This window comes from Perissodus microlepis, chromosome 23 (assembly GCF_051167445.1).
Source record: "Perissodus microlepis isolate ML-2025 ecotype Zambia chromosome 23, ASM5116744v1, whole genome shotgun sequence".
Classification (NCBI taxonomy): domain Eukaryota; kingdom Metazoa; phylum Chordata; class Actinopteri; order Cichliformes; family Cichlidae; genus Perissodus; species Perissodus microlepis.
Window position 1 is genome coordinate 20,478,211 of NC_140482.1, and position 25,805 is coordinate 20,504,015.

The 25,805-nt window shown below is 42.5% G+C and overlaps 1 protein-coding gene across 15 annotated transcripts in view; it reads left to right on the forward strand.

The window, feature by feature from the left end:
• Positions 1-25,386, forward strand: part of LOC146361367 (inositol polyphosphate-4-phosphatase type I A-like) — an 86,447-nt gene extending 61,061 nt beyond the window's left edge. For 10 of the 15 annotated variants that reach the window (XM_084922108.1, XM_084922110.1, XM_084922112.1 and 7 more), the window contains 8 exons: positions 144-316; positions 1,981-2,104; positions 2,181-2,248; positions 3,165-3,364; positions 3,440-3,537; positions 3,647-3,759; positions 3,933-4,087; positions 10,586-23,096. In XM_084922108.1, coding sequence (XP_084778234.1) covers positions 144-316; positions 1,981-2,104; positions 2,181-2,248; positions 3,165-3,364; positions 3,440-3,537; positions 3,647-3,759; positions 3,933-4,087; positions 10,586-10,766 — 1,112 coding nt within the window. In that variant the 3' untranslated portion in view covers positions 10,767-23,096. Of the gene's footprint in view, positions 1-143; positions 317-1,980; positions 2,105-2,180; positions 2,249-3,164; positions 3,365-3,439; positions 3,538-3,646; positions 3,760-3,932; positions 4,088-9,719; positions 10,077-10,585; positions 23,097-24,859 lie in introns of those variants that run through there. The other 5 variants (XM_084922114.1, XM_084922119.1, XM_084922118.1 and 2 more) reach the window with 2 other exon arrangements.
• The last annotated feature ends 419 nt before the right edge of the window (positions 25,387-25,805 follow it).

The window sequence follows — 25,805 nt, forward strand, 5'->3', positions numbered from 1 at the left end:
CTCTTGTCTTTTTTTTCTGTTTCTGTCAAATTTAACAAGACGTGGACTCTGAAAAACACAATCTTTGCTACTTGGTGTGGAAATTATTGGTTTGAAGGCATATTTGTGTTTGGTCTCTCATGGTTTATTTGCACTTGTTGCAGGCGAGTGGAGCGAGGCGCTGTACCCTCTCCTCACCACGCTCACGGACTGCGTTGCCATGATGAGCGACAAAGCCAAGAAGTCTATGGTCTTCCTGCTCATGCAGGACACCGCCCCGACGATAGCCATGGACGTGTCACTGCAGTACCGCCGCGACATTGTCTTCTGCCAAACGGTCAGCACGCAAACATCATCCAAGTGACTGTATGTCTGAGCTGATGCGTTTATCCTGGAGTGACTCAGAGTGAAGGAAAAGGCCAAGAAAAGTGTAAATATTGTAAAAGCAAGGAGTTCAGAGCTCTATGACTTTGTGGCTTTACGGTATTCATATGACTATTAAATGTCTGAGTAAAGAGTAAAGGCAAAGGGAGCACAGCAAGTAAGGATTTCACACTCCCACTCACCTGAGACTGCAGTTATAAAGAGGATATGATGCCAGATGTAGTCCTCACAGTGGATCCTTCCTTCTGTATTTTTAGAGGCTCTTTGCGATTGTAGTTTTTGGCAAACCCTCTTGTCTGACTCACATCAGTTATATTTACCCAGCGGTGGATCCCTGCAGCTCTTAAATGAGCAGCTTCAGGACTCAGACACTTCAAGTTATACTCTAATCCAAGCATTAAGTAAAGAAGTAATTGGGTTGCCTCCCAGTAGGCAGTCGGATTTATTATTTTCCTTTCCTAGTTGTAGAGATGGCTGTCGTTTTGTTTTTACTACAGTGTGCTGGGCCATTAATGGCTCATCCAGTTCTCAGAGGGGCTGGAGCGTATCCCAGCTATCATTGGCGCCATCACAGGCACCTAAGGCCAACGTAGAATCACTGGTCAGTCTAACATACTGGGGGTTATATTTACTCATCAAATGAAAATATCTTCCTGAGTTTGGGACTCTGCAGGCAGAATTTCAGACTCTGTTTCAACCATGCATTAAAGAGCATATTTAAGAGCACACAACTGCAAACTCAATAGTGATCCTCAGCCATTCAGGGTTTGTTGGGTGTATAACATTTCTGATCGTCTTCAGTCAGATCAGTTTGAAGTGAGCTTCTGGCAGTGTGAACTGAAAATCAGTTACATAAAACTTGTCAGTGCAGTCCTCAAAAGCGTGCGCTGCAACACACTGAGCTGCACAAGGATGCACAGAAACCAACCGCATGAGTCCACTTACATAATGTGATAAGCAGCCAATCGGTGGTGTCTTGATGTGAAACCATATGTTGATTTGCATTCGAGAATATGATGCAGGTTTAAAAACCGACACTGCAGTCAGTGTCGGCTGTGTTAAAAGTGAAAGTGTGATCTGAATTGTAAATTAAATGTAAGATTTTTGTGGTAATTACAGCTTAAATCATGTGTCGTTTAATATTTCAAGGAATCTGCAGTGAAAGTACTTTCAATTTTACTTTATTTAAACTGCACAGATTCACAGCAGCAGCAGGCATCAGTGACAACAGACACAGGCGATTAATGCCGAGCTCAGACTGCAGGATGTCTTTGTGTGTAGTGATGATCACTGTGTTAAACAGACAGCTATAGAGTCGTTTTGCTTCCTCATTGCTTTTTTGGTCAGGTTTATGGTTGAAAAACACTGTACTGGAAAGGAGGAAAACTTCCCACTTTTGATTGTAAGCCACAGGTTGCCTGGTGGGAGGCTGTGGTGGATCGGGGTTGCAAAGCAGTTTGCAGTTGCAGCAGTAGCTGTGGCTGATGATGGTGTCAGACCGCTGCTTTAAAAGTTTATAAAACTGAGCTTGGAAAACAACAAACTGACTCTTTCTTGTCTGACCTGCTGTTCGAGTTCATGTTTGTGTGTGTGTGCGCGCGTGTGTGTGTGTTACAGCTCACCGCTCTCATCTGCGGCTTCATTATCAAGCTGAGGAACTGTCTCCGTGACAACGGATTCCTGCGACAGCTCTACACCATCGGCCTGCTTGCTCAGTTTGAGTCCCTGCTCAGCACCTACGGTACAAACACACTCAAAGCTTTTTCTAATCGCACACAGCTGGCTGAGCCTCTGATTTCCAGTGTGTGTGTCTGCAGGAGAGGAGCTCGCCATGCTGGAGGACATGAGCATCGGCATAATGGATCTACGCAACGTCACCTTTAAGGTAGAAAGGAAAAGCAGCATGCTAACTGTCTTTCCAGGCTGTAGAGCCACTCTACGAGGATAATATTAGGAGGCCAGAGGTTTGGGTGGAGCTGGCATGAAACGTGGAAACGGTCACATAGATTAGACCCACTCTGAAGACACGACTTGGAGTAAATGTAATGCAGAACTCAACGGAATGAGGATGTGTTTACTGACCTTTTTATTGTAGTTTTCCTGGCTTTGCATTAAAAAAGACATGAAAAGTTTTGTGTTAAACGTAAACAAGCAGATTTTTGTATTCTCTCTCTGTGGCATCCCTGCTGAGAGATAATACAATGTAGGAAAAGTGATCAATACGTTTTCTTCAACGATTTAAGTTTGTATGCAGGCAAAGGTGGATGGAAGTCTGGATGCATGCATATCGCAGCTCCATCCGTCATCAGTTGTGGTGGCATCGGGCTAAGCATTCTATATTTGAGACATCCTGTTCCCCCAGTGAGCTTTTCCAGGTCATCCTCGGTTTACCCAAGCAGAAGCGCTTAAGGGCTAGACAATCGATACAATCTTTCCAGGGAGCTCAGAGTCTAACTCAGCTCTCTGTGAATGGTACTCATGGTCACTGGTCAGTCAAGAAGGAAGAGGAAACGAGGAGGTGAATGTATGGTTATGGAGTCTGAAGAATTCGGTGTTACGACGTATCTTTAATACAGAAGTACAAATCCCTCTGTGATTAAGCTTGCAATCAAAGTTGAGTCAGTTTAATACTGAAGCTGAGGTTTGGTCTCTGCAGAGTTGAGGACATGCTCAAAAACTCGCAGCCTCGCTGGACGGGCTCTGTTAATTTTAATTGAGTATTTATTTTGCTTTTCACACTTGGTTCACAATTTCCATCTAGGTATTAAAGCTGCATATACATGTACCTTTGCTCCTTTAAGGTCACCCAAGCAACCGGCACCTCCACCCCCGAGATGCTGCCGATCATCACAGGGAACCGGGATGGCTTCAATGTCCGCATCCCGTTGCCGGGGCCCATGTTCGAAGCCCTGCCCCGAGAGATCCAGAGCGGCATGCTGCTGCGGGTGCAGCCGGTGCACTTCAACGTGGGAATCAACGAGCAGCAGACATTGGCCGAGAAGTGAGTGAGCACGTCCGGGATTTACCACCACAGGTGTTTGAGATTGGAAAAAATATTGTTTTGTGTGTTTTTCAGGTTTGGAGACACGTCCCTGCAGGAGAACATAAACTCTGAGAGTCTCTCCAGACTGAACTCGTACTACGAGCAGTTCAAAGAAGTCCTGCCGGAGGACTGTGAGTACACAGTTTTCACATTTTTCCTTCTTTCTGACTTGCACCACAAACCATTAGTGTCGCGACTCCTGCTTTAACCCTTCTTTTTTCTGTTCTTATCTACTTTCAGGCCTCCCGAGGTCTCGCTCTCAGACGTGCCTTCCTGAACTGCTCAGGTTTCTCCGGCAGAATGTCAACGCCAGGAAAAACAAGAACGTAGACATCCTGTGGCAGGCTGCGGAGGTGACATTTGCGCTCTTTTACTCAGAATGTCCGACTGCTTTGTTAGCAACTTTTAATTCTCCAGTAGGATTTTACTGCATTATAAATTTTACAGCTGCTTTTCTCTGAAGATGTCAAAAACGAAATCATCAGCGGTGACTCACCTCTCCTCCCTGCTTGTCTCACCATCTCAGATCTGCCGGCGGCTGAACGGCGTTCGCTTCACCAGCTGCAAGAGCGCCAAAGACCGCACCGCCATGTCCATCACGCTGGAGCAGTGCCTGATCCTGCAGCACGAGCACGGCATGGCGCCGCAAGTCTTCACGCAGGCCCTCGACTGCATGCGCAGGTAGGATGCCCTCACAGTGGCCGAATGGAAAAATGCACAGCTGCAAATCGCACCTGGGCAAAAAAGAGACAACTTTTACTAAATAAATAACTTCTGTGCAGGGATGAAAAGATCAGGAGTTCATCAGTGTGCTACTTGGTAATCTGACTTTAACTGTTCTCCATGTAGTTTTAACCAATGGGAATACAGTAGGTGTTTAAATGGTGTGTTAGTGGTTACTTCTGTCCCACTTCAAATATGTGGATCCGTCTGCTGTGGGAAATAAGGGAGCAGTGTCTTACTTTTTCTTTTTTAAACTAGAAGATAATATATTTTATGGAGGCTTATTTTCACACTGAAAAAAAACTATTTTTTTAAAATATATTTTTGATAGTATTTTGTAATACAAGTCAAAATTTCTTGTCGAGAACTTGGTCATTTGAGAGGTATTCCAGGCATGTCCTATCAGGAGGAGGCCCCGAGGCACTTACATGATTTGCTGGAGGGATTATGTCTCTCAGATGGCTTGGGAGCGACTCAGTTTCCCCTCCTGGATGAGGTGGATGACGTGGTCAGGGTGAGGAAAGTCCAGACGTCTCTGCTCAGACTGCTGCCTCCATGACCTCTGTCTTGACTATGTCATGCAGTAAGAAATGGCTGCGTGGAGCTCAGGCTTGTGAGAAAAAAATATTTTTAAATTTCACGAAAATTGCTTTTTCAGGGGCGATAACAAGCTTCCATAATATTTGGTTGAGTCCTGTCAGAACATCAGCACAAACACTCTCAGCGGCTCCATTTCAGACTAGTGGAGGTGAAGTCTGCACGTCAAAGCAGCCAGTTTCAGCCGCATGCAGTTGTTGGTTAAAGAGACTGAAACCAGGCTGTAAACATGTTTATCCATCCATCCATCCATCCATCCATCCATCTTCTTCTGCTTTATCCGTGGCCAGGTCGCGGGGGCAGCAGCCTAAGCAGAGAAGCCCAGACCTCCCTCTCCCCAGCCACCTCCTCCAACTTATCCGAGGGAACACCAAGGCGTTCCCAGGCCAGCCGAGAGATATAATCTATCCAGCGTGTCCTGGGTCTGCCCCGGGGCCTCCTCCCAGTGGGACATGCCCGGAACACCTCACCCAGGAGGCGCCCAGGAGGCATCCTTGTTAGATGCCCGAACCACCTCAGCTGGCTCCTTTCGATGTGGAGGAGCAGCGGCTCTACTCTGAGCCCCTCCCAGATGGCTGAGCTTCTCACCCTGTCTCTAAGGGAGAGGCCAGCCACCCTTCGGAGGAAGCTCATTTCCGCCGCTTGTATCTGCGATCTCGTTCTTTCGGTCACTACCCACAGCTCGTGGCCATAGGTGAGGGTAGGGACGTAGATCGACCGGTAAATTGAGAGCTTCGCTTTTACACTCAGCTCCCTCTTCACCATGACGGACCGGTGCAGCGTCCGCATCACTGCGGCCGCAGCACCAATCCGTCTGTCGATCTCCGGCTCCCTTCTCCCATCACTCGCGAACAAGACCCCGAAATACTTGAACTCTTCCACTTGGGGCAGGAACTCATCCCCGACCCAGAGTGGGCACTCCACACTTTTCCGGCTGAGAACCATGGCCTCAGATTTGGAGGTGCTGATCCTCATTCCCGCTGCTTCACACTCGGCTGCGACCCGTTCCAGTGCGAGCTGGAGCCCGTCACCCGATGAAGCCAACAGAACCACATCATCCGCAAAGAGCAGAGATGAGATTCTGAGGCCACCGAAATGAAACCCCTCCGCCATTTGGCTGTGCCTAGAAATCCTGTCCATAAAAATTCTGAACAGAATCAGTGACAAAGGGCAGCCCTGGCGGAGCCCATCACCCACCGTGAACGAGTCCGACTTATTGCCGGCAATGCGAACCAAGCTCTTGCAACGGTTGTACAGGGATCGAATGGCCCGTAGCAATGGGCCAGACACCCCATACTCCCGCAGCACCTCCCACAGGACACCCCGAGGGACACGGTCGAATACCTTCTCCAAGTCCACAAAACACATGTAGACTGGTTGCGCAAACTTCCATGCACCCTCAAGTATCCTTGAGAGGATAAAGAGCTGGTCCAGTATTCCGCGACCAGGACGAAAACCGCATTGTTCCTCCTGTATCCGAGGTTCGACTAGCGGACAAACTCTCCTTTCCAGCACCCTGGCATAGACTTTCCCAGGGAGGCTGAGGAGTGTGATCCCCCTGTAGTTGGAACACACCCTCCGGTCCCCCTTCTTAAAGATGGGGACCACCACCCCGGTCTGCCAGTCCAGGGGTACTGCCCCTGATCTCCACGCAACATTGTAGAGGCGTGTCAACCAGTACAGCCCTGCAACATCCAGAGCCTTCAGGAACTCTGGGCGGACCTCATCAACACCAGGGGCTCTGCCACCAAGGAGTTGTTTAACTGCCTCAGTGACCTCGCCCCCCAGAAATTGGCGGGTCATCCCCGTCATCCCCAGAATCTGCTTCCTCCTCGAAAGATGTGTCAGTGGGATTAAGGGAGGTCCTCGAAGTATTTCTTCCACCATCCGACAATTTTCTCAGTCGACGTCAGCAGCGCTCCGCCAGCACTATACACAGTGCAGGTAGAGCACCGCTTTCCCCTTCTAAGACGCCTGACAGTTTGCCAGAATCTCTTCGAGGCAGTCCGAAAGTCTTTTTCCATGTCCTCTCCCAACTCCTCCCACACCCGAGTTTTTGCTTCAGCCACTGCCCGAGCCGCATTCCGCTCGACCTGTCGGTACCTGTTAGCTGCCTCCGAAGTCCCACAGGCTAACCAAGCCCGATAGGACTCCTCCTTCAGCCTGGTGGCTCCCTTCACCTCTGGTGTCCACCATTTGGTTCGGGGATTACCACCACGACAGGCACCAACCACCTTGCGGCCACAGCTCAATGCAGCAGCTTTGGCAATGGAGATGCTGAACATGGTCCATTCAGACTCAATGTCCCCAGTCTCCCTCGCAATGCTGTTGAAGCTCTGCCGGAGGTGTGCGTTGAAGATCTCGCGGACTGGGGCCTCTGCTAGGCGTTCCCAGCACACCCTCACTACGCGTTTAGGTGCACCGGGTCTGTCCAGCGTCCTCCCCCTGCCACCTGATCCAACTCACCACCAGGTGGTGATCAGTTGACAGCTCAGCCCCTCTCTTTACCTGAGTGTCCAGAACATATGGTCGCAGGTCTGGTGATACGATTACAAAATCGATCATCGACCTGCAGCCTAGAGCGTCCTGGTGAGGAAAGTCCAGACGTCTCTGCTCAGACTGCTGCCTCCATGACCTCTGTCTTGAGTCTGTCATGCAGTAAGAAATGGCTGCGTGGAGCTCAGGCTTGTGAGAAAAAAATATTTTTAAATTTCACGAAAATTGCTTTTTCAGGGGCGATAACAAGCTTCCATAATATTTGGTTGAGTCCTGTCAGAACATCAGCACAAACACTGTGGAGGTGAAGTCTGCACGTCAAAGCAGCCAGCTTCAGCCGCATGCAGTTGTTGGTTAAAGAGACTGAAACCAGGCTGTAAACATGTTTATCCATCCATCCATCTTCTTCTGCTTTATCGGGTCGCGGGGGCAGCAGCCTAAGCAGAGAAGCCCAGACCTCCCTCTCCCCAGCCACCTCCTCCAGCTTATCCGAGGGAACACCAAGGCGTTCCCAGGCCAGCCGAGAGATATCTGGTATCAGTCTCTCCAGAGACAATAAACATGTTTATTTTTGCTGTAATGATGGACATTTTAGCATGGCAGTCTATGGTGACTGACTCACTGTTGAAGTCAGCCTCAGGCAGACGTTTGAGGTACTTGGTCAGTTTAATTTTTCAGTCCTTGTTGGCACACGTCTGTAAGAGAAAAGAGATATATCAAAGATTAGGATATCATTTCCTTCTGCGTCCACACATCAGTGCATGTCAAAGTTTTCTTTTGTGCCAAGGTGCCTCAGTGATGCTTGTTAGTACCCCCCTCTACATGTATATTACAAACAGGAACCATAGACAAGCACATTTCTGACTTTCTCAAAATTCAGAAGGACAAATGTCCACTTTAAAATGTGGAGACATGGCTGATGTTACGCAGCTCTAGAGAAATACATCCACAGCTTCTCAGATTCAGTGTTTTACTTTATTGAATCTCTAAAATCAGTTTTGCCCATGTGTGGTTTGAAAACTCATCACCTGCTTCCTCTGCATAACAAGGCGAGCGGGAGGCTGTCTCGAAGGTGATGCTTGAATGAGTTAAGACTCAGTTGGTTACCTCACTTCACCGGCAGATTCCTCTCAAAGTTTATCGGTAACTTTTGATGCTTTTTAAACCTAAGAAGGACGCTTACATGGAGAAGAGAGCTACCCAACTGCTACTCAGTCCTCTTAATGGTTATGTCGAGTGTTTGTTGGTCTGTGTTCTTGTATTGTCTGTCTAAACATCAGTTTGAACATCCGTCTACTTGTCTCAACTGTCTTTCCTTTCCTTTATTTGTGTAACCAAAACACCTGCCATAGAGTTCCTTCACCCATCCTCATTTTATCGCTTCCAAAAACAATCTCTGCCTGTGTAAAAGAACTGGACTTCGTTTGCCTCTGTGTGTTTTTAAAAAATAAATAAATAAATAAAAATGATCAGGGTTGAAGTCAGGAACACCAGATAAAGGTAGAGCTGGGGTGGAGGTGGGTTGCAAAGTGCCTTGCAGAAGCAAAAGTAGGCTACAAGAGCCTTAAAAAGAAGATTAGCCTGTAGAAACATTGGGCTTGACTTTGTGGCAAATGCTACTGTAAACTAACGCTGATTCTATACTTTATAAAGACAAAAACCTAGGCTTTTCTTTTCCTTCATTTGCTTAAGATTTTTTTTTTGGATGAATTCACCCCACATTGTTACTATGGAAACAATCATTCTCTGTTCATGACAGCAAATTAGGGTCACTGAAGATAAAAAAAAAAACTAAAAAAATAAACTAAATAAATTAAAGGAAGTAGATAAATCAAAAAAGGGTCTGAGTGAGAAGAATAAAAACTCAAACTTTTAGAGTTGAAAAACAGAGGCGCAGATACAGAGTTGTTCTCATACATTATTCACATTATGTGGTAAATTTGCTACTTTTTCCTCTGAAATTTGCCATTTTATTCATTTTCCACATTTATCTTGTATATGTTTGTAACTTTTCTTGGAAATCTGTCACTTTTCTCTCAAATTTCCCACTTATCTTGGTAAATTTACCAGTTCATGTGATTTTCTTGTGAAATAGCCACATTTCTTTGCCATTTATTTGGCGCATTTATCTTTAACCTTAAAGTTTTTTTTCTCAAAATTCTAACCACTCTCACTCAGCCCCCTTTAAAAGAAATGTTTTCATTTACAAAAAAACCCAGGAAACACGAGGGATGCTGGGAATTTGTATTCCTGAACGGAGCATTATTGATATTTATGTGATTTCCTGCTGGAGGACAGTCAGTGTTTCTCCGTTAAAAGCCTCTGAAAGTGTTTGTTACTTTCTCTGTCGACGGTTGTGTGACTTCCTGTTGTGAATATTTCTGTTAAAGATGGAAACACGCCTGTCTACAATAAAGTCCTGCAGATACTCGCATGATACGATGTCTCTTCACCTTTCTTCCTCTCCCCTTTTTCCTCTCCTCCTCCTCCTCACCAGCCGACGCGCATGAAATCCGATCATTTTTAGAGTTTGTTTTATTATGTTGGAGCTCAGAAGCATGCTAAACAATGCTTGGAGATATCGGCCCCCTTCACTCCCTCTTTTATCCCCAGCTATCTGCACTAAGTGGTTTAAAGTGGATGAAGTAAATGGATAAGACACCCTTATTGCATGTTACCTCTAATAGGACGCCATCTTTATCATTTATAGTCTGAAGTTCTTCCTTTAAGCTTTACTCCTTCAATAAAAGGGTGTTTTTTCCAGTCTTTTCCCTCCATCTGTCCCTCCTTCCTCCACCCATGTCTTAGAGTATATAAACATGGAGAGCCATTGCTGTGTTTTCTTACCTTCTTTCCCTTTCTTAATTTCTCTCTTTTCTCTCTCCTCCTCCTCCTCCTCTGTTTCCTCCTCCTCTTGTTTCCCGTTACATGATTGCTGTTTTGCTCCTGTGATTGGCTCATTTTTGCGGGGTTGTTGTGTTGTTGATTTCTACTCCGCCCGCCCATTTGTCGTCGCCTTGATATTATTGCTTTTATTTTGGTCTAAAATGCCTCCGGTCATTGTGGATGTGGCTTCTTCACTGTCACTCTGATTTTTTATTTTTTTTATTTTTGGTCACGTGTTAATTTGCCGTCGCACTTGTGTGCACTCACACTCCATCTGTTTATTTTGGCCTCCTCCTTCACCTTTCCTCCTTCCTTCTTGCAATTTCCTCCTTATTTCTTCTCCTTCCTCCTCCCTCCCTCTTCTTATCTTTATTTCCCCCTCTTTTCCTCCCTCCTTCCCCCTGCCTTGTTTGCTGCTTCACACAACCACCTCCTCCTCCTTCTCTTCTTCCTCTTCCCGTCCCCGTGGCTCGGCAGCATTGGCACGAGGGAGGGGGTGATCCAGAAGAACCTGAGCGGCTTGCTGCCAGTGCGTGACTTCCGGCTGGACCCCAGCCTCATGTACTCCCTGCCCCTGCTGGCCCTCAGCCCCAACCTCCTGGTGGTGTGGATCTTCCTCAGCATGGCCTACTTCCTGGCCAAACTGCGCTGCAGCTGAGCGAGCAGCTCTACGCTGGAAGTGACCAAATGTCAAACGTACTGCGAGGGTGGGCGGGGACTCTCCACGCTGACTCCCCGGGGTGTTTCTGAAACTGTGCCACTGACCTGTGAGAGGGGTGTAATCAGCTCACACACACTGTCCCACCCTCACTAAGGGCTGTACGCAACTTACGTCCCACTTATCAGCAGCCACGCTTTGGGCTTTTTCTTTCTTTTCAATTCTTTAAACATCTTTTTCTTTTTTCTATTAAAAACCTGTCATAGCTCAGGGGTGTCAAACTCATCTTATTCGTGGGCCACTAACCCAATCCTGTATGATCCTAACAGGACCAGAAGGCTAACCTCTTCCCACTCCCCTAAACCTCCAAATTGTTCTTAATGTAATGAATTGATCTGATTTATAAATCTGATAAACTCTGTGATATCTTGAACTCCTGAGACCCTGCATCATCATACAGGGATATATGGTAACATATTTACTCTTCATTCTTCTTAATAAAGTGTTTATCTTTTAAAAAAAAACAATGATTACTTTATTCTGTTGGGCTGTCGAAGAAATAGTGGAGTCAAGATTAGGTCCAGCTAATCGTAAATCGCTAAGAGAAATTAAAAATGCATCCCTAACGAGAGCTCGGGTTTCCGGAGGTTAAGGACAGAGTACAACGAGAAGACGTCCTCAGTCTTGCAGGTCTAGCGACCCCTGCCTGTCAACCACCAATAGTTATGGAAAAATGTGCAGCACCCACTTTGGTGGGCCTTTTGAAATGTTCTGATGACATTTTTTTTGTCTCTATTTCAAGTTTTACACCTTTCAGTTTCACTGCTGCTTAGTAAGCAGTTGCAGACAAGTTGTCTCACATGCAAAATATGAGTGACTCCTGGCTATCCAGTAGCAGCTACAACAGTGACGTTTGTAACGCAGCACCGTGTACGTCTTTGCAACCACTTGGCAACCTATTCAGTAATGCACATTTTTCCCTAGCAACCTGTGGTTGCCAGGGATTCACCAACTGGTTTCTAGTTCTGTGTGCCTGAGGTCTTAGTGGCCTAGTTCTAGCCCACTTGTTTGACACTCCTGATATATTAATTGTGTTGCCTACATTTGAGTGTGAGGCCACATGCCATGTTCACACTAAGCCTGCTGAATGTGAATTCTACATGATTCCATTCATGTGTTTTTTTTTTTTTTAGGATCATATTCGTCCACGTGTACACGCCGAAATTACCCAGATTATTTCCTTTTCTTCTCTTTTTTTTTGTCCAGGATTAAGATAGCAGACGCTGCTGTTTTAAACTCACGATTCACTTGTCACTACAGTCCAAAACGCTGCCACGTGATTAATCCTTTTTTTGGGCTTTTATGTGAAATACTAAATTTTAACCATTACGACATCCTAAATCTCCAATTCTGTTTTCTTTACTGAGGTTTAACCAAACATGCATTTTTCTAAGACTTTACAGAAACTAACACTGCGATTTTCAGATTCAGTGTTTCTGAAAAAGCTCAGTTTTGTCCGCGTGGACGGTATTTGCCAAAAAGAGGACTTTCAAAAAAAATTCGTCTGGCTCCGTGCGAACATATAACACAAAGCCATTAAAATACATTAAGATATTACCTTTAGTAACTCACAGGATTATCCAAATCCACTTCCAGTACTGCCTAACGAGAGTGTATTACTTCTTTCTTAGTGTATAGCGCCCTCTGATGGACATATTTTGCTCCTTTGTGATGGTCAGTGAGTACTCTGCCTTACCCTTCACTGGTGGAAGGTAACAGTTTATTGTAAAGAGTGTATAATGTGTATAAGGATAAGCAGATGATATCTAAACTTTGCTTTCAGGAAAGACCCACAGTAGCACTCAGATGATTATTTTATTCATGATTTAAGCTCAGCGCAAACAGCTTATATCATCAAAACATTTTCTGGAACATTTGGTTTATCATTGTCTTCCATGTGCTTTTGCACTTTCCCTACACGCTAATGTGGAGGAACCTAAAGCTTTTATCTTGTGCCAAAATGAAGCAAGTACGCGCTTGCTTATATATATATTTTTTAAGGAAGCATTTGCTTGTTTTTGTTTCTTTTGGTCTTCCTGCTTCTTTATAGACGGTGGAAGCATTTTCCTGCTTCTGCCTGAGCTTTTGCACTTTCCAGCAGATCCGGGTCTGTCTCTGTCTTTGTTTAGATCCAGCCTATTGAAATGTTTATATGAGGCAGTGTTAGTGTTAGGAATCACCTGATAGCCCTGTTTAATCAGAAAAAATGAACTGAACCCATTAACTGACCGTTTACTTGATGGACATTAAACACTTGTGCTGCTGATATGAAAACTATGCTTGTTCACATTCATTTAGCCTTAAACAAAAAAGCCCCGTGACATGTGACATGTGTGACCCGTTTTAAAAGAGGAGTTCACTGAGCAGCAGGAATACTGCTCTGAACTGTGTCGACTAAATGCGTATTGGCACAAGTACAAGCAGACAAATAATTATTTCGAACTCCTAGCACACCCACAAAAATAAAAATAAAATCATAAAAGCTGAAATATTGTTGCTAGTAGACGGAACAATCTAACAGTCTTATATGGAGTGTAGAGTGTGCCAAAATAAGTAACGTCAATGTGAAAGCTGTTATTTTTACGTTCAAACCAGTGTTTAAAAATAGATGTGGAAAAAAATATTTAGTTAACTGAAATAAAATGAACAACTAGACTTTTGAAAAAGAAAACTACTTGAAATGATGCAACCACATAGCTGCCTTAAAATAAATAACAATACACTGGAAATGTCTTTGCAGTTAATTTGGTCTTAATTTAAGTCTAAATATGATAAATGTCTGCTGTAAAAGTTAGCAAAATAAAAATGACTACAACTAATGTAAACTAAAAAAACTTTGAGTTTCTCTTTAATGAATTCCTTATTAAAATTAAAGCTGCCCTGCTTAATAGATTCAATGTCGAAATGCTCATTTAGTAGTGATTAGGGTTGCAAAGGGGCGGAAAATTTCCGGTAAATTTCCATGGTAAGTTAAGCTTGGGAATTTTGGAAATATTCCATATTGGAAACTTCCCATGGAAATAATGGGAATTATGGAAATTAATGGGAATTTAGGAGAACTAACTGGGAATATATTATTTCCAAGCATAAATATAAACAGAAATCATAAGAAACCCTCCATGCAAAATGTTTTCAACAGATATTTCAACAGATTTATTTGTAAGTACAGTAGAATAGAACACGTTTCAATAACTTGTTTCATGGATGAATAAAAACAGAAATGTTGAGTTCAATATTACCATCCCCTAACCCCGCTCATTCAAAAATGCCCCCTGTCCAAAAATCTCCACAAAGTCCCATTCAAAAGGTTAAATGAAAAATGCCACTTATCCTCCAAAACGTCCCATTAAACATGCAAATCTTCCTTCAAGCAATCCTCTTTTCTCATTTTTGCTCAGTCAATAGACTCTTCCTGGACCTCATCATCATCCAACAACATGTCCACTTCCTCAGCATCCAACTCTGAGTCTTCCTCTTCAGTGTCACTTTCCAGCCTTGTTGAGGATGGCTCTGTGTCAGGCTCAAAGAGCTGTAGGTTTGCCCAAATGCCGACCAGCTTTTCCACTCTCACATTTGTGAGCCTGTTGTGAACCTTTGTGTGGGTGTTCCCAAACAGTGACCAGTTGCGCTCGGAGGTGAGATGGTGGTGCTGATGATGGTGGGATTTGGAGGAGGATGGAGGCTACAGGTGCAAGGGCCTCAGATTCACATAGTCCCTTCCACCAGGTGGCTGCAGATATGTGCTGGCATGACTGCCATATTCCATCCCCTTTCCAAAGGCCTTGCTTTGTTCGATACTTTGCCAAACTGCCTAGAACTTTGCCTTTATCGAGACCCAGGTGGTCAGACATGGCTGTAATGACCGCATAGGCACCGTTGATCTCTTCCCCAGAAAGTATGCCCTTGTCATATTTGGGGTCCAGCATGTATGCTGCTGCATGCACTGGCTTCATGCAGAACTCCCTCTGCTGTTCCAATGACTTGACCACAGCCGTTTCCTCTGCTTTCAGTAATAGGGAAGTGGGCAGAATTGCCTGGATTTCTTCTTTGAGTTCTGCAAAAAGGCACTGGACATCTGACAATATGGCACCATCCCCTTCGATCTTTGCTATTGCTGCTGCAATAGGTTTGAGGATTTTCTGACTGCTAGATACTCTTTCCCAGAACACATCATCCAAGATGACCTTCTTGATGTCACTGTCGATGCCTACAGACTGGGATATGGCCATCTCTTGCAGAGACTCCTTTCCCTCCAGAAGGCTGTCAAACATGATAACAACACCACCCCATCGCGTTATGCTGGGAAGCTTCAGTGTAGTACTCTTGTTCTTTTCCTTTTGCTTTGACAGAAATGTAGCGGAAGTTACTTGTTTGCCTTTAACATATTTCAGAACTTGCTTCGCTCTCTTATTCAGAGTGTCCATTGTTTTTAGTGCCATTATGTCTTTTAGGAGAAGATTTAGTGTATGGGCAGCACAGCCAATAGTAGTTATATGAGGGTAGGTCTCCTCCACATGTGCCCAGGCAACCTTCATGTTGGCTGCGTTGTCAGTGACCAGTGCAAAAACCTTATCTGGTCCAAGGTCATTGATGATCACTTTTAGCTCATCTGCAATGTATTGGCCTGTGTGTCTGTTTTCCTTTGTGTCTACACTCTTGTAGAACACAGGCTGGGGAGTGGTGATTATGTAGTTAATAATTCCTTGTCCCCTGATATTGGACCATCCATCAGAGATGACTGAAATACAGTCAGCTTGGTCAATGGTCTGTTTCACCTTTGCTTGAACTCGACTGAACTCTTCATCCAGTAGATGAGTAGACAATGCATGTCTGGTTGGGGGAATGTATGCTGGTCGGAGAACATTCAAAAATCTCTTCCAGTACACATTGGATGTCAGCATCAGGGGTGAGCCAGTTGCATAGATTGCACGAGCGAAACACTCATCTGCGTTTTTCTGGCTAGTGTCATCCATAAAATCAAAGAATCCTCTGATGCCAGAGGGACCAGGAGCTGATGAGTGGGTATCTGACTCTGATACAGCTGAAACAGATTCATTTTCCCCTTGAGTGGAACTCCTGGCTGCTGCATGTGTTGGGCCTTGAGGAATTTTTTTGCACTTTGCAATGTGCTGCTGCATTTTTGTGGCATTCTTCACGTACGTCTTATCACAATACTTACACATATATACAGATTTCCCTTGTACATTAGCTGGTGTAAAATGTCTCCACACATCAGATAGCGCACGTGGCATTTTTCTGTAAAATAAAACAAGAGCTTGTAAAAATGCTAATGCAATGCAAGAGATCGTAATAATACAATTGCAATATGATAATAAACAGATATAAATAGTAAGGCTAGCTAAACAACTGGAATGATCTTCAAAACAAAACAGCCAAATGAGGAAGCTAGCATCTTCTTTATGTTATACTAGCTATGGCTTATTTAGCATCTAACAGATGCTAGCATTTTATTTAGCATCTTATCAGATTGCTATCTACCAGATTAATACATTTTATGTGATATTCACAATTTAAACATTTAATGAATATATTTTCCCATAATATCAGCAAAACTTACCTCACTTGTTAAGTCCACAGGCTCAAATGTGTGCCTTCAATGCTCTTTGTCCTTCAGGCTCAAAAGTGTGGTCCATGTGTACATCTGATGGAGGCATGCACAGTGCCAGTAGGTGGTCTCAATAGCCATGCAGCAAGCATGTGCTCTGTACATGTGATTAAGGAATGGCATGGATATTCAAGTGTATTTGAATTGCATTTGTTTGTTTTTGTCAATATTATGCTAAAATATACTTTGCTCAACTATATTTAAGTTCCCTAAGAAGAGCCAACCTTCAATTTTGAAAATTCCCAGTTTATTCCCATAAATTCCCGTTAATTCCCGTTTATTCCCATGGAAAGTTTCCATCTTTGAAAATTCCGGGAATTTTGCAACCCTAGTAGTGATGTGTGGCTCGATACTGAAATATCGATTCCTCCGATACCAGTCATTTATGTTCTAGAATCGATTCTCATATTAAAATATCGATATTTTAGTAATTTAGGGTAAATTTGTAGTTTATCATTAACAGGAACACAGTGGAAAGAAACTATATCATTCGGATTGTCTACATTGGAAGGAACTACTTCCTCTTCCGCCTTTCGTAGGTAGGTATGTAGGTATGTTCAGGCCTATACTTTAGTGGCACAATTTACTGTCTTTGAATCCAGTGTTTTGTATTTGCAATGCACGGCTTTACTGTTTCACTTTTCTCCTGCTGCTCTTTAGTGTCAGCTGTTTCCCCCATGAGCTGGTGGAGACCAAAAATGGAGCAAAAACTTTGATTTATTAGGTAGTCACAGTATTAGCTCCTCTTCTTTTTCTTCCTCCTAGCGTTATTCCTGCTCTGCGGGGTCCGCTTTTCTGCAAAGCCGCCTCCATTTGGCACGGCCAAGGGCGTCGTTCAGGTTGGCGCCGATCTTCTTCACGTCGTCTTTAATTCGGTCCATCGATCGCCTTTTTGGTCTGCCCCTTGGTCGCTGGCCTTGGATACTGAGTCGCAGTGCTGTTCTTGCCACCGAGTTTTAATCACTTCTGACCACGTGCCCATACCATCGCAGTTGCACTCCTTGCATCTTCTCTGTGATTGGTGCAATGCCCAGCCGCTTCCGGATGTCGATGTTCGTGACGTGGTCCTATTGTGTCAGGCCCAGGCACCATCGCAGCATCTGCATTTCCATTGTGTGAAGGGCCTGTTCGTGCTTTGCAGTGGCTGGCCAACACTCTGATCCATAAAGGGCCACAGGGTGCACTACGCTCTTGTAGATCTTTGACTTGAGGCGGTCGGTCATTCATCGGTCGCACAGGACACCAGTGACTTGACACCACTTCATCCAGGCCTCATTAATCCTGGCTCGTACGTCTGGCAGGATGTCGCCGTCATCGCCATCACAGTATTAGCTCCTAATGCTAGTAATATTTATTAAAAGAATCACATATTTAACTAAAAACAACCTTTTGAATTGTACCCCTTTGATCAGTTAAAATTCAAGTCAGACTACACAGCAATAATATGACCCATAATTAACCAGCATACTTTTAATTATCTTTTATTGTCTTTACTGCCAAAAGAAAAAAGAAAAAAAAAGTCCTGTAGCCTGGATTTGCTCATTATTATTAAAGTGACCCTCTCAAGTTTAAAGTTTAGGCATGAGTGGCTGTTTTGTCATTCTATTATCTCTTCATGGACTCAGGCGTTTCCAGTCTGGCTGAGTGTTATTTATGGGTTCAGTTCATTTATAAGACACCGTCACATCCTGGCTTTCACCTGCCCAGAGGCTGAGACTGGCCAGCGATGGCACTCTTCAAACACTTTAATTGGTCCCAGTGTGCCAAAATAGATGCAGTAAGTCAGCGATTCGACCCACATCTGCTCTGCAGCTTTCAGGACAATGCAGTCGAGATCAGCTCTGTCTCGCCGACTGACAGAGCTGATCTCTGCGTACTTCAGGATGCAGCTTGTAACTGGAATGTATGATTGTAAGATATTCAGGGGAAATGTGTTTGCATTGCTGCAGCTTGTGAACCCTTTAGAGCATTTATCTGTACCAGCCGATATGTTTACATGAGCTTTATAGAGACGGTAGAGTGTTTGATGAGTAATGTGAGGTGTTAAGATGCAAAGAGTTTAGGTTATTAAAGATGGGATGTCTGCATTCATTTTGGCTTATGCATCCTAGAAACAAGGGACCAATACACAATGCAGTGTGTGTCCCTCTTGTTTCAGGCATTCTTGTGTCAAATATAAAGATCCCAGTGTGATGATTTCTGTTAGCTGATTAACTGTTGTTTCTAGTCTTACCTTGCCAACAGTCCAGAACCCAAAGATAATTTGCTTACTAACATATTTTTAAAATAGATAGCAAATTTACCACTAAAAAAGCAAATATTTGGCATTCATGTTTAATAAATGGCTAAAATAATAAAAATACATGCCGACTAATTAAGCCACTGGATCATCAGTTAATCATCTTCTTGATTTTATCTAACTTTATGCACTTTTAATAGAGCTTCCTATACGAATGTTGTTTTGATGTTTGATATGCCCACTGTTAATTATATCATTGTATTATTATGAAGAGCCTTATTTCCCAGTTACTAACTCCATGGCTTCCATGATATTTTGGTTATATTGAGAATGAAGTAAACGGGACCTACTTTGCTTTTTTTCTTATTTAGTTTTAAATATATATAGCCCCTTTTCCATTAGCACCTACTCGTGTCGTCTCGCTACTATTTACTGGGTTTTCCATTAGGTGGTAGTACCTGGTACCTGGTACTGGCTCTTTTTTTTTTTGTTTGTTTTTTTTAGCACCTACTCGCTCAGGGTTCCAAGCGATCCTGGGCGATCTAAAAATGTGACATCAACAGACTGCATGCCACCTATTGGCTCGTCAGTGGCGTCACTCAGTGAGTCATTAGAGCGTCTCCCTCAGGAAAATCAAAACTGCCACTTTTAAAACCCGGCAACAAGGAAAATGGGTTCAAAAAACAACGCTGTGGTCCCAGAGTCTGGAAAAAAGCCACAGACCAAGCAGGAGGTATATCGTTGCCTCAACGTCCACCTTTGTGGTTCTTATCCTGTGAAGAGTGCTATATAAATAAAGTAAAGTAGGTGGTACTCGATTGTAATGGGGAAAAAACGATTTGAGGCAAGTCGTGCTGTTTTGAGCCGAGACGAACCGAATAGGTACTAATGGAAAAAGGGCTTTTGTGACAGGAAATTCATATTAAATGGAATTCTTATTAAAAAACTTTCACACAGGAGAAAAACTTCTGTGAAAGTAGTCTAGTAGGCACTAACAGTACAGCTCGCAAAGCATTCAGTGCTAACCCTCAGCAGGCTTCCCGATACTGGCCTATTCAAAGAAAGTGGACTTTCAGGTGAGGGTGCTCTTAGGTCTCAATCACGCAGGCTTAGAGAACAGTTGCCACTGCCTGGTGTAACCACAGTTCACTAGGGAAAAATTAGGGTTCCCTAACTAACTGCGAGTGCTTGTCGGCAGTCGCAAGTGGAAATTGATTGTTAACCCTGTTCATGCAGTCATACTGATGGCTAGTTACCCCCTAATTGGAAGGGGAAAGGGTGTATTCTCTAACCAGTTGGTGATTGGTTGCTGGGGGTTGCTTGTTGTTGCTAGGTTGTAAAGTATATGGTGCCCTACCGAAAACCTCCTTGTCATTGCTTTGGTTCTGAGCAGATTGTAACTTTTCATGTTTCATTCAAACCAGAAACTCAGAAAATTTGCCTTCAAAGTAAAAGTTGCTGGTTTCAGTTTTAAAACTACAGTTGCACTAGGGATAAGGTTACAGACTGTAGCACAACCAAAATTCTGACAACTGTGGGCATTGAACTTGCAGTGGCTAGTTGAAGACTGGGAAGCTACATCCAGATGAACAGAGTCAGCTGTCTGGACTTTTCTTACCTGGATGACTGAGCGTGGAACGAGGACAGACCAAAGCAATCGCAGAGAGGATTTTGTTGCAGCGCCCTCTCTGCAACTGACTTTACGCAATGATAGCCAGCAACCTCATCAAATATGTCAAGAAATAGATGACTTTCCCTTGAAGCCTGTCAGGGGTTGCTGACCAGTCTCTAGGCCTGTGTGACTGTAGCCTTAAAGAGAAAGTTAGGGACAGAAGATAAACTGAGGGTTGCATGAGGCACCTCTGTGAAATATTAAGTATATCTGAACTGTGAGCCATCCATAGCTACTCTAATACAGTGCCCCAATAAAATCATAGAGCTGGAAACAAGCATAGTAGGTCCTCTTTAACAATGTATGTGGAAAGTGAGTTAGAAACCAGAAGCACTTAGATTGTTTTACATATTGGAAATCTGTAATGTAAAAATCAATATCTTTGCTTGTAAAGCTAACCATCAGCATCGGTCGCCTCCCTAGAGTTCAGAGGCTCTGCCTCATTAAGATCGACCCAGTATGGAAATGGATCAGACTAAAATAGCTTCCTTTGGGGAGCTTACCCATGCTGATGACCTCTAAACAGTCACATACTACAGTAAAATGATCCTTCCTGTATGCTTTCTTTTGGATCCTGAAAATATTGAACATCTTTCAGACTGCTTTGAGAAATGTTTTGTGTCACAGGAAATGCAGTATACGTGTAGTAATTTCAGTAAAATATCAGTCTTGTGCTTTATATTAAAAGAATAATATTAAATTTGGGGATTTACTTCCTGGAAGGTTAGTGAGACGATTGGTACCATTTTTAATAAAGCAGCTAGTTAGCTTAATTTAGCTAATCTTATAAAACTAAAAGTTGTTTTTATTCTTTAAATATTTAACAATCTTACATTGTTAATTTAATTACAGTTGGGATGCTGTGTAAAATGTGAATATAGACAGAATATAATGATTTGTAAATCTCACATTGATATTTTATTCACAGTACAACAGAGAAAACATACAAAGTTTAAACTGAGAAATGTTTGAGAAAAATATTAGCTTAAATTGAATTTGATGGTAGCAACATGACACAGGGCAGTGTTCACTGCTGTGCAGCATCCCCTCTGCTTTAGCAGTCTATAAATATCTGTGAACTGAGGAGACTAACTGTTAGACTTTTGGGAGAGTCCATTTACTTCTGAGAAACTCTGCCCATCTATAATGGTACATTTTCTCAGTTTAAACATATTTTTCCTATGTAAAGAAAATTGGAGTTTATGAGATTTGTAAGTCATCATATGTTTTTATTTACATTTTATGTTGTGTCCTAACTTTTTTGCTCATAAAGGAAAGGGCCTTTAGTCTTTAAAGCTGCTGGTTGGTGGATTTTGTTTCTTTTGAACTCAGCCAGGCTAGCATTTTATTCCTTTTTACCCATTTCCAAGCTAGCTTAATGTTTTCTAGTAAGACTAAAAATAAAGCTGAGTAAAAAGCCAGGCTTTGTGAAAAGCTACAAAGGGTATTTTGAAAATCCACCAGCACCCTTAAAGCTCTTTTTTTTAAAAAAAAAATATTTAATTAATATAAAATATGTTTGTTTGTTTTTTATAAATAATATAGCTAACTAAAGCTAACTAGCTGCTGGCGGCAGCTTAGCATGCTAATGTGAGTGTGGAGTCAACGTTTTTTTTTTGTTGTTTGTTTTTGGGGGTTTTTTAGCTCAAATCCAGCAACAATGCAACTACAAATTGTCTCAATTTAAGTGATTATACGCCGCTTTTGAAGTTTTTAACATTAGTTTTAAGGTTATTGCTTTCTTATCATCTGTTGAACTACCTCTGTGAGCTTAGCATTTATTCAAAAATAAAATAATATCAAAACTTACCATTGCTGAGCAGTAGGAATGTAAGTATTATTGGGAAAAGGTAAAAAGTTGTGGAAGTTTGATCAAGACTAAATGCCAGTGAGGGATAATGGTTTCAGATACTTTGAACATTGAGTCCCACTATACCTGCAGGTGTAACTACCCAAAAGTGCTTCCTACAAAAATAAATCTAATGTTATATTATCCATCTGAAGAGAAAACATCAGTTTGCCTTTTCCTTTGCTTTATTTATTTATTTATTTTTAGGAAATCAGATATATCAGAAAATATATTTGTACTGCTGTAGATAAACTGTATTTAAATGCCTGTATTGCCAAAATGCTTTATTTATCATATTGTTGTCTGCTATATGTATACGTATATATAGTCTGCGGTTATTCCAAAGTAGAGTGTGTATATATTGATTATTATAATGCTTGTGCCATAACTGTCACGCTGTCATTACTCTTGGTCACAGCTGAACATGACTGTTGTTGAGTTCCCTGTGATATGCATATTTATATGTATTTTGTTGTGTTGTGACTGTTAGCTGTGGATTTGATTGCTTCTCTGTTTGCAGGTGTTTTCAAACCTCGTTTTGAAGGACTTGCACTGGTTTTGTGGCTCTCTTGTTGTTTAAGTTAGCAAACAGCAGGAAATCATGGTACCAGATTTTCTGTTCTTGTTCACGTCCAAAGGCTTTTTATCTCGCCGAGTATCGCGAACCCCAGAAAACCTCCCCTTTTCCTGCTCAAATAAATGCTTCCTGCATCCACCTGCAGAATGTAAACCGTGTGATATTTTATAGTCTTTAAAGTTGTGCACTCTCATCTTATTCTAACCTGCTTTTAACGGTGTCAGGTTCTACCTGGCTATCCTTGAACATGCTTCAGCTGTGCTCTGAATAAAGAGACAAATGTGATTATCCAGCTGGTAGCAGACAATTTGGAGGTTGTTTATCTATTTATTCATGTGTTTGTCAGTCCATGTGTCCTAATGTGTATTTGTTGTGTCTATGAATGGATTTTTTTTTTTTTTTTTTTTTTTTTTAATTCGGCAGCAGTCATGCTGTTTATCAGTTTAAGAAACATGTTTTGGGCTGCTGCCTTAGTGGTGACTGGCTTGTGACCCCCCTGAGGATGAGTGTCTCTCCTCCTGGTCTCAAACCAGAGATCTTTAAGGCGTGGGGGAACTCCAGGCCTCAAGGGCCGGTGTCCTGCAGGTTTTAGATGTGTCCTTCACCCAACACAGCTGATTCAAATGGCTAAATGACCTCCTCAACATGTCTTGAAGTTCTCCAGAGGGCTGGTAACGAACTAATCATTTGATTCAGATGGGTTGACCTAGGGTGATATCTAAAACCTGCAGGACACCGGCCCTTGAGGCCTGGAGTTCCCCCATGCCTGCTTTAAAATATGACTGCTTCACCTGAGCCTTTCTAGAGTCAATTTGAAAGAGTGTAAACTTACTGACCTCTGCTGGTCATAAGCAGAAATTACTATTGTGAAAAAATCCATAGGCTTTTTTTATTTATTTATTTTTTTATATAATAAAAAAAATACATTTTTTTTTGAACCCTTGAACCCTAATGTGCTGTTTTGTCACTAACATTGGGTCTATTTTACTTGATATACTCTTAAAACATACTTAACATCAACAGTACTCTCCTTTCTCTACGTAACCTCTATGCAACGTCTCAAAACAAAATAAAGGCATCATGGCGAGACCCTCCAGGCTCTAATGCAACGCAATGAAAATCACGTAGCTAATATCGCGTTGGTGAAAATTACCTGACGTTAGTGTTCTCGGGTTGAGACAGATGCTTTTTTTTTTTTTTTTTTGTTAAACGTTTTTAAATTAAAGTTTCAGTCTTATTTTCTGTCATTTGTACTAACATTACATTTAGTGATCTGACTGCCTGTCTGCATGGTAGATTAGATTGATATAAAGATTAGATATAAAACATGAAAAACTTGTTTTTATCCATTGGCTCCAACCTGCATTCTTTCTACTCCTGTGCCTATAAAAATCAGTCATTCTACAGACGTCTGTGACAAAACTGACCCTGCTTCTCATTCAATCTCCTGCTTCATAATCACAAAACTATCAGGAATGTGTTCACTGGTCTCTAGATTTGAGTCTTACTGAATATAATGTGATTTAAATTATTAATTTTTTTTTTTGGTTCCATTTGAAGTGAAATCGACCCCACAGTGAGCACTTCTCAGTCACGTTCAAACCTTATTGGACAGCTCTGGTTTTTAAAAAAAAAAAAAAAAAAAAAAAGGCTGAGGAGTCACAGCATCACAACAACTAAAGTTACCTTTAATTTCCATGGTAACCAGGATGAAATAATAGAGACTAGTAGAAATAATAGAATATATTTTTATAATATTTTAACTTTGTTTAATATTTAAATCCATTTCCTTTTGAAAATAGTGTTAGTTTTACAAGTTCACAAAATTGAGTTTATCCCAGAATTTCAATCCATCAACAAGAGTTTCCCTTTGACTTCATATGAAGAGACGTGTGTCCTCTAACAGAACTCTTAGTCCTTTGCACTCATGGGTGAATGATCATTTTCATCTTTTCTTGTCATCATGTGCACAAGTCATCATTTCTGCTTTTTTTTTTTTTTCCTTTTGCTCTCATTCTGCCTGTGAACGCCCTCTCTCCCCTCTGTCTCCTCCTCCTCCTGTCTCCTCAGCGAGGGCTGTAGGCGGGAAAACACTGTGAAGAACGTCGGATGCCGAAAGTACGCGTTTAACTCGCTGCAGCTCAAGGCCTTCCCCAGACACTACCGACCGCCCGACGGCACCTTTGGCAAAGTGGAGACCTGACCGGAGGAGATCAGAGGACTGCTATGCGATCAAACTGAGTACAGTGAAGATACTGTGATGAGAGACTGTATAATTTCACCATCATGTGGCCTGGTTCCTGCTGTAGAGGTTTTAGATTAGATTATCGTGGAGGTAGACTGAGTGACTGAATGTCACACTAACAAACAGTAGCTCCGTCCTGAAAAATAAAGACGAAAAACCACCTTAGTGGAATGACTGTTTTTAGGTACTGTACACATTGCTTATGTCTCATTCTGCAAACCACGCTGGAGAAATGTTTTTATTTTTTATTATAGAAAAGCACTGCCTCACTTCCACTTCCAGTACTGATGTAATTGATATGAAGGATGCATAATTTCTGTTCTACAATAAAGATGAAGAATATCAGAAAATCTGCAGCTGTGTTTGACTTCTGTCCAAATGAATACAAATGCAAACAAATACAATTCCAAACAGACTTCGTTTTAATAAACCTATATTTGCACTTGTTAATTTCCAATTGCACCGAAGATTTGGGAGAGGAGGGGGGGGGACAAAGTAACACCAAACATGGACAAAGTAACAAACGTGGTGGTGGTAGTGTGATGGGGCTGCTTTGCTGCTTCAGGATGACTTGCTGTAACTGATGGAACCTTGAATTCTGCTCTGAAGGAGGATGTCTGACCATCAGTTTATGCTCTGAAGCTCAAGAGCACTTGGGTTATACACAGTGTTGGGTAAGTTACTTTAAATTAGTAACTTAGTTATATTACTAGTTACTTAAAAGTAACTCAGTTACTTCAAGTTACTCGTTATTTTCAAAGTAACTAGTTA